The sequence below is a fragment of the Octopus sinensis genome, linkage group LG14 (assembly GCF_006345805.1).
Source record: "Octopus sinensis linkage group LG14, ASM634580v1, whole genome shotgun sequence".
NCBI lineage: Eukaryota > Metazoa > Mollusca > Cephalopoda > Octopoda > Octopodidae > Octopus > Octopus sinensis.
Window position 1 is genome coordinate 29,170,553 of NC_043010.1, and position 10,000 is coordinate 29,180,552.

The 10,000-nt window shown below is 36.2% G+C and overlaps 1 protein-coding gene across 6 annotated transcripts in view; it reads left to right on the forward strand.

The window, feature by feature from the left end:
• Window positions 1-10,000, forward strand: part of LOC118765930 — an 84,184-nt gene that overhangs the window by 32,147 nt on the left and 42,037 nt on the right. For 3 of the 6 annotated variants that reach the window (XR_005001842.1, XM_036508782.1, XM_036508784.1), the window contains exons 3-4: window positions 3,575-3,711; window positions 3,849-4,067. Coding sequence is in view for 5 of the 6 variants with exons in the window: in XM_036508782.1 (XP_036364675.1) it covers window positions 3,875-4,067 (193 nt within the window). In the remaining variant the exon portion in view is untranslated. The remainder of the gene's footprint in view (window positions 1-3,574; window positions 3,712-3,848; window positions 4,068-10,000) is intronic. The other 3 variants (XM_036508786.1, XM_036508785.1, XM_036508787.1) reach the window with 1 other exon arrangement.

The window sequence follows — 10,000 nt, forward strand, 5'->3', positions numbered from 1 at the left end:
ACACACACATACACGCATGCACACATACATACACATACATACACACACATACATACACACACACACTTACACACATACACACATACACACATACATACATACATACATACACACATATAAACATATAAACACACATATAAGCCTCTACATTGTACACACACGCACATATATACATACATTCACTCGCACGCACGTACACACACACGCACACACACACATTTACATATATATACTATACACGCACACACACACATACACACGCACAAACACACACAAACTCACATACACACCGACAGATATACATACACATTATACACCAATCCGCGCACGCACACATACACATAAACACATACAAACGCACACATACACACATACACGTACATACATACACACTCACACAAATGAACCCACACATACATCCCTACACACACACACGCACGTACAATCACACACGCACACATACACTAGGTTAAGCACAGTTACTCGCCACACACCCAAGCTCTACGCATACACACACGAACACACACATGCACACACACACACTACAAACAACACACACACATGATACATATACTTACACGCACACACATATACCCCTTTGTTTTCGACCTGGTTTTGACCTCGCTTGATACAAAAAAGTGCCACTCCTTTATGACAGCTGGCTTGCCATGCCTGTTATTCACCATACATACATACACACACACACGCATGCACGCACAAACACACTTGTCATCCTTGCACACACACACACACACACACACATGCACCGACACACATTCCTTGTCTTTGAAACTCTCTTGTTTTTAAAAATCATGATTCGTCTACCTTTCAACTTCTGTTCTTTCATGTGATCTCTTGAGCACCACCAGCAAAAATATTTTTTTCCTCTGTCTTCCCTTCTCGGGATCTTCCCTTCTCCTTTGTTTCCGACGAAGAGCTCCGCTCGGAACGTTAAACCCTCCTTCTCTTCTTTCCTGAGCGTCAAATAATACTTTAATTGTTCCACGTCCTCGCGTTGCTGTGTTTTTTTCTGTGTTTTCTTGTTTGGATTAACTATATATATATATATATATATATATGTAGGTCCCGGGTTGAGTCGGGGTTAACCACAGTAAATAAGGTACTCAATACATAGCAGAGTAAATTAATTTATTTTATAGAAGGAGCCTCTACAGGACTAGAACTGTTTCATTCAAATGAAATCATCAGGAAGCTTTGTGTCAAGAATAGTTTCTAAGAAAGACAGTTTGCACCAGGCCTACCCCAAAAAAGTCCCCCACCACCACCCCTTTAAATCTGCCTAAATGTATAAATGCCAAAACTATTCTTGACACAAAGCTTCCTGATGATTTCATTTGAATGAAACAGTTCTAGTCCTGTAGAAGCTCCTTCTATAATATATATATATATATATATATATATATATATATATATATATAATATATATATATATATATATATATGATAACCGTATTTATTTTTACATTTCAATCCACGTCTATTTTTAATTTTGATTACATTTTTTATTAATGATATCATCAAAAACTTTTAGACGATTTCGATTTGCATAGTAGCTCGAAAAATGGCGAGCAGAAGGTAGGGAAGAGGGCGAAACGGTACCAGCATCCGTTTCAGGAGTGCATCCCTTTAAAAGTTGAAATTTGAAACTATTAATGTTGTTCAAGTTGTTGTACAGTTCACTTAAATTCATGCAGTCTGCTTTCCACACCACAAACAACTAGAGTTAACGTTAAAATGTGTCGGCTATGCTTATATAAGCCGCTAAATATATGCAAATAGTCGATCGGCATAACGAATATAACTGAATATTGGAAATGGGCCAAATCGTGTGTTTGCGTAATACCAAGTGAATGTGCATAACACACTGTAAGTTAATTATACAGTAAAGATAACAGTAAAATGGCTTTAAGAGCTTATGTTAAGTTGGGGAGGACTCATGTAATATATGCATAAATGTATATACATACATATATATAGAATGTTGTAATTTCATAGGTCATGGCTGTAATTTCTCATATCTTTAAATGTTTAAGATTATATTTATCGTCCATATCGTTGTCTGCGCAAATGATTAAATAATTTATATCTCAGATGAGGAAAGTGGACTCGAGTGGAGCACACAACAGGACTGAAAAGAGAGCCAGTGATGAAGAAGAGTTTCGGCAAAGTGGGGTGTTAGATGTTTGAATAAAATGTAAAGTCGTGGGGTGAAGGGAGTTAAAGGTTGTGCAGAGCATCAGAGAAGCCTTCTGATATGGAATAAGAACATAAGACTGTCTCTGCTCAATCTCCTTGTTAGGGTGATGATAGTGAAGATAAAATAGATTTTAGCACATTTTTGCAAAGAAATAACTTTGGATATTTGAAGAACTTAGTTGCATATAAATTGAAAACGACAGCAGATATCACAATAAAAGCAGTTCATTTACTGAAAGGATGGAAGATCTTTCCCAGACATTGGTTTGAGAAAGTTTCTACAAATGGAGAAATTATGGAAAGGAAATGGTTTTTATAATCTCCACTGTTGCTACACTATTATGAATTATGGAATGACTGTTTACTGTTTTCCTTCCTCTACTTCTTGTGAAATGTTAAAATCATTTATCTGTATGAATGTAAACGGACAATGTAGTACAAGATGCAGTTTTTGTTAAAGGAATCTACAAAGATGTGACAAAGTTATTGCAAGCCTTCATCATTTTAAGAAAGGAACATTTTTCTAGAAATAACAAACCTGCTGCAAGATCGCTTCCCAACTCTTCAACAATTCCTGTTTATATCTTTGTTAAATTTTTGGTACCAAACTTTATTATCTGTATGGAATTTCATTAAGCTTCTTGTGACTTAAAAGGGCTTATTTCAAATCTTGAATTTGAAAAATGAAATTATCCTCAATGCAATACAATTAGCTAATGAATATTGTGTAAACGGGAGATACCAATTGCATAGACAGGGAGAAGAAAATAATAATGTATGGAGAATTAGCAGGAGATAATAACCTGACGGCAAAGCAAGAAATAAACTGAGTAATGTCTGAGATCGTGAACCGATTTAAAACTGAAATGAAAGACCGCAGTATTCATCTTCACAACCTCAGAGATCGATTTTCATTTCCATTTCTACTGAATTTGACTTCATTCGTAATTAATTGAGAATGAAAAATAAACAAAGATTTAAAAAGGAGTGATGAAGTGACAATCATTTAGTTATCAATGAGATTGTTGACTGACTGCAGTTCTCTCCAATCCAAAAGATGCTCTGGAGACTTTACTGCAGCTTGGAAGGGGTGGCTTTCCTACTGTTTACTGTAGCATTCCCGATCGCAAACTGTGAAAGGTCAGAACAGCTAACATGACGTTGATCAGAATTGGAAAAGAATTACTTTCAACTGATGAAAAAGTAAATGAAATAGTCGTAGTATTTCCTGACACAAGAACTCGTTTGGGACACAGACACTGCACTTGATATGGCTGGTTCATATTTAATTTGTATAAAAAGTTTATTTCATCTGCTTTTACTTATTTAAGATGTCTTCTTTTCTTTCTTTTCTCAGATCTAGTTTCTGTACTTGAGTCTTGGAGGTATAAACCAATGAGACAGATGATATTAATGACCTTCTTAAACCTTTTGACACTATACGACTAGGGAGAAGTATTTGAATGCATTCTTTTATGTTCTATGGTTGATAAAGTAAGTACCACCCACGTATTGTGGTCGATATTAAATCGATTTTGACCCTAGCTATAAAACTTTTTGGATTTTGTACAATGTAAGAAATCAGTGTGATTATAATTCTTGTCAATTGTTTTGTTTTGTCTTTTTTGCAGAGTTGTATTTGCTTACCAGAAAAATAATGGAAGTGAAAGTTGACCGGAGCTGGGCGTGGGTGGTTTTGGCTGCTACGTTTGGCATTCACTTCATTAGTGGCAGCCTTCAATATTCGTCCGGAATAATCCGATTAAATTTGTTACTGGACACTATTTCTGAAGAGAAAGTATTTGTAACGTGGATTATTTCCATATACAACAGTTTATTCGCTTTAGCGGGTATGTATGGAATCACAATCTGTCTGTCTGTCTGTCTGTCTCTCTCTCTCTCTCCCCTCTATCCATTTCTCTCTTCCTCTCTCTCTTTTTAATATATTATATAGTGTTTCTTTTCGGTGGTGGGTTACATTTTGAGTCCGAGATTTTGCAATAGTTGCTAGAGGGCAACTTTGTTTTTTATTGTTCCGAAGTCGATAAATCGATAAAAAAAATGTACCACTCCAGAATAGTTGTTTGTTGGAACTGAAAAAAAACATTGGTCCGGATGACTGGCAGTATTTGTTTTGGATCTTTGCGTTCTGAGTTCATATCCCTTGAATGATACATTTAATCTGTCATCTGGTTTAATGCCATCACCTAGCATCTTAGCTGCCTTTATTGAAGTCCACTCTGTAGTAAGCATTTGGGCCAGCTCCTGATTAAAGGAAGATTTTTAAAATGTAGAAAATTGTGATGTTCTTGTATTTCGTAAAACAGTGATGTAATTTAAAGGAGTTTGTTTCATCTGCATGATGAAATCGTATCGAGAACTTAGTGTCTATCAAGCATCGGTTATCATATAAAGAATAACAGACACAGAGATCGAACTTAGAAAATATACCTTTTTCAAGGGTGATAAAATAAATACTAGTCAAGTGATGGAGTTGATGCAGTTGACTATCACCAGCCCCTAACATTACTGACCTTGTGCCAAAATTTTAAACTATTTTTATTATTAAGGTGACGAGCTAGCAGAACCGTTAGCACGTCGGGCAAAATGCTTGTCAGCATTTCGTTCGTTTTACGTTCTGAGTTCAAATTCTACCGAGGTCAACTTTGCCTTTCATCTTTTCGGGGTCAATAAAATAAGTACCAATCGAGTACTGTGATCGATGAAACCGACTAGCCACCTACCACCCAAAATTTCAGGCCTTATACTTTTGTTTTCATTATTGTGAACAAATGCAAATGTGAATTGATGGATTTTGTAAATCAAAACAAAAGCAAACTTGAGACAGAGAGAAAGGGATTTGATGATTTCATCCTCAAAACCCCGAAGTGGGTTATTAATTAAAATGTCCTCGGGCGTTTATAAAACAACCTGCAAAAATTCTCATGTAGTGTGAGGATTTAAAAAAAAATCAACTGACAAAAGGATTTTTGAAGGGCATTTTAAAAAACTTCCACTAGTAGAGAGGTCCGAAACTCCCGAGCTTCTCGAAAATCAAGATGAGTGACCTCTTTTTCTTTCTCCGACTTAGTTTACTGTGCTGAGGATAGGGTGTGTGAATATGAGCAAACTTGGATCAGCTTGGAAGCAAGGTCACTTGCTCAATGATCTCAGATCACTTCATTTAGATGTGGCCACCATTAGTGAAGAATTTCCGGAAAGCATGCGCCATTTTCAAGGACTACAAATTATTCTAACGTTGTGGTCTATTGGGAACGGGTGGCAGTGAAGCACTGCTACACCGGAAATCCTTAGATCTCTAAGTACTGGCTATCTTCTTGGACCCGGACGGGAAGGCGGTGGTCCTGGACGTGAATGGCAGCGAAAGTAATGCCTTTATATAGGTGGTAGTTTATGCCCCGACGGGGGCTGGAAGGCCAAATTTCTTCAGGAGTCGAGAAATATTCTTGAGAATGTCTCACAAATTCGTGATATGTGCAGTCGACTCAGATAGGACATGTAGATAGGGACTTTGTTACTGGAAGTTGAATGCGTCCTTATCGGCACACAACTACTACAGGGACTGGATTAGTGAAGTAAAATCGAAAGCGTTTAGCAAAGATTTAGCAATAGAAAGAAATAGATTACAAGGAGAACTAGTCAGCAAAGTAGAAGCTAATTGCGACCAACGTGACCAACGTGCTAGCGGCAAGAATGGCACGTGACCATTTCTCTGAGGTGAAACATAAAGGCTACGTTGTCAGAGCTGGGGCCCATGCACTCAAACACAAGGAACTAAAGTCGTCCGATGGGCCTGAACGGTGGAGACGCAACGTGGTAACAAAATCACAATCAAGTCTCTGATGGGATGGGCGCGTACAACTCGGTTCTGAGCAGATGTGTGAAGCTTTCTAGAAGCACTTTGCGTGGCTGTTTGGAGAGGGCGACGGGTTGATGATGGTAGCGGACCATACTTCGTATCTGGACGGCCTGCCACGGTACTCGGCAGCGGAAGTGAGGTTCTGCCGCTGAAATACGGGTGGCGATGAGCGATTGCTCAAGTAACAAATCACCTGATTTGAATGGTCTGCTCTATGAGTTCATGCCAGATTTATTTGGCGGCCTCTAAGTAGATGTCTACCGTAACTAACATCAGAACGGGGGATGTTGTTAGCTGGGGTGTAGTGATGCTTCTGAGGAAGGACGCCGACAATGGAAATCTGCAAGGAAATTTTCGACCCATAACACTGCTAAACAAACAGTTTAAGATTTTAGCCAAGATGTTAGCAAAAAGGTTGGTGCTGGTCGTCGACAGTCTGATCGGGGAAGCGTAAACGTGCATAAACCCGAAGAGATCTATCCATGATAACTTCCACCTAATGTTATACATCGTTGAGAGGGCTGGAATTAAAGCTGGCTTCGGTGGGTCCCTGATAGGGTTGACCCTCGCTACTTTGAAACCATCCTGAAAGCGAACGGTTTTAGATCCGTTTTCAGAGTCTGGGTCGCTGCAGTGCACATCGACACCTGCTCGGTGGTCAAAGTAAACGGTAGTCAAAGTAAACCTGTTGGAGACGTTTTGCGTCGCACTTTCGGTCCATCAAGGCTTCCTGCTGTCGCTTCTCCTATACTTGCTTGCTTTCGAGCGACTGCTGCGAAAGATGGAACACTTAAGGGGTATCCCTTTCGAACTGGGGGTCGGGAGGGCTTTATTAGCATTCGCAGACGATGTCACCGTCATGGTGTTGGGCGCCACCAATGAGGAGACGGTCGGCATATTTCTAAAGGAATACGAGTCGGTTGTAGGGGACAAAATCAACGCCGACAAGTCAATTTATGTTTTATATAAACCATCCATTAGACTTATATGTCATACGAAATCTCATTTGGGAAAAATCAACAAATTCATAATGGATAGAATAATACCAGTGGTCAATGATAATGTTCAACTCCCTCTATGGAATTCAACATGTGATGTTATAACATGGTTCCATTGCCTCCCGAGTAAGCATAAGACTCGTTTTATACAATCTGACATTTCGAATTATTATGCCACTATCTCCCCGATATAATTAAATAAGGCACTGATATTTGCCCGGGATTTTGTAAACATCCCTCGATCTAATATTGATATTATCCTAACCGCGAGAAAAACGTTGATAAATTTTAAAGATTATAATTGGATTAGAAGCGGCTCAACAAACTACTTTGATATTGCCATGGTTTTGTCAGATTCAGCCCAGGTGACAGACCAAGTGGGTCTCTATCTACTGTCTCAACTTAGGAAAATCTATCCAAACATTTCTGGTGGACTATACTGAGATGATGCTCTATTCGTAGTAAATGGTTCATCTAAATCGGAGATTGAAAGAATAAAGAAATCATTAAGTACATTTCTTTTAAATTTCTTTAATCTCAACATTGTATTCGAGATTCACAAAAAATAATTTTCGCGACGTCACATTAAATTTAAACACGAAGTTATACTACCCGTACAGCAAACCAAATCAAACATTGCAATATATTAACGTCTCTTCTAATCATCCGAAATTAACCATCGATAGTATTATCACTGCCATCTCCATTAGAATATCCAACTTATGAGCAAACGAGGAGATCTTCAATGCACACGCACCAATTTATAATCATGGCTTTCATGACGATGTTTTCTACATCTCTGATACCAAGCTCAAAACTAACTTAGCTAATTTAACACCTCATAGTAACTCTGATGTGATTTAAATAACCCCCTCATTAAATTATAAACCTGTAAGAGGACCTGTCATTAACCCTATCAAATTTTATAATCCTAATGCTAGAAATTTTAATAAACATGCTCCTTCTATGCTCAAACACCTGGATGGGGTAACTCACTCTAAATCTAGGAAAAGACAAATTATATGGTTTGCCCTCACATTTTCGCTAAGAGTTAAAAATCTAGCAAAACAGTTTTTCAAAATTCTTAAACTAAATTTCCATAAGCATCATAAATACTCACCTATATTTAACAAAAATACTATAAAATTATCTTATTCTACCACGCCGAACTTGGGGTCAATTATCGCATCTACAAACAGAAATAAAATTCAAATCCAAATTAATAAAAGCCCAGATCATAGGATACCTAACACAATTCCAAATAACATTAATAACACTAAAAGTATAAATAGGAAGCCAAAAAGCTGCAATTGTAGGGCTCTGAATTATGTCCGCTTGCAGGTATATGTCTACGCAAAAATGTAATATATAAATGTACAGTGACAAATGAAAAACAGCAAACTAGAGTATACATAGGGAGTACTAAAGACTTCAAAACACGATACAGAATACACGTAAATTCCTTTAATAAGTTAAAACATAAAAGCTCTACGGCGTTAGCAAGCTATATTCAATTTAAAATTACAAAACATCACTTATACATTGTCTTGGTCGATCATAGATGAGGCCCCACCATCCAATACCATTACCGGCATATGTTGACTGTGTATAGAAGAATCGTACATAATCCATCGTATTTTTAATTCCACTGTTTCAAATAAATTTTCTGAAGCTATTCATTCGTGTAACCATAGATATTGTTCAACTTTCAAGAGTAAATTTTAATTCGAAACTGCACAGTACCATTTTCTATAGTACAACAATATATTGCCACTTGGTTAAAATTTGAAAAAAATATAATAAAAAAGCTCAGCCCTCTTAATAATTTCCATAACTCGTGTGACTTATATAAAATATAAATTAATACTTGCAAAACAAATGCTTTTTTGGCACAAACACTATACTTTTCTTTTTCCCTGATGATGGGGGCATCTCTTGGAAGTGAATATTTTTATATTTCTATATCTTTATATTTCTATATTTTTATATTTCATATGTAAATTAGAGAAAAACCACCATTATGCAATTCAAACAATGATAGACATAAACCAAATCATAAATAAAAAATAAAATATATTTTTTAAAACATAACTAGATCACAAAAAATATAAAGATGCAAAATCAATATATAGTTAGTAAAAAAAACTATGTACGTTTCATGGCTATAATTAACTTTTCATTTAATCGAAAATCAATTCAATTTAAAATTATAGTCACTCTTCAGGTTAACAATAATAACAATAATAGTTAAAGAAATAAGCAGAGTTAAATAATATTTATTTAAAAAAAATAATGATTTTTTCTTATAGAAGAAACTCCATTAACTAAATTTGAAACTTAAAACATTAGGACCAGTTGCCTACAATACATTTATTATGTCAAATATTTAAGGTAAAAAAATATTTTTATATTTCTATATCTTTATATACTGAATGTGTTAATATATGTTTTAGACAATTCTATCATATTAAATCCGTATATGTATACACCAATCGTAGTCTGTCTGAGGTGAACTTCTCTGTATCTCTTGTACTTGTCTAGCGTCCCAGGTTTGACTCAAGCACTTCCATGCTTTCTAAGCTTTTCCAACGAAAATTCCTAATTACACACACACACACACACACACACACATATATATATATATATATATATATATATATATATATATACATATATATATATATATATATATACATACATATATTGATATATTAATAGAGAAACTTAGAAATACTAATATTTATATACATATATACAGAAACTGTAGTTTTTGGCCTCTACTTTGCTTCCACATTTCTGGATAAGGCATATAATACCTTCTTTCAGCTTTTTAGGAAGTATACCACTTGCAAGGAAACTTTGGAACAGTATCTGAAATGGTTTCGCTAAAGCCTGCTTACATGAA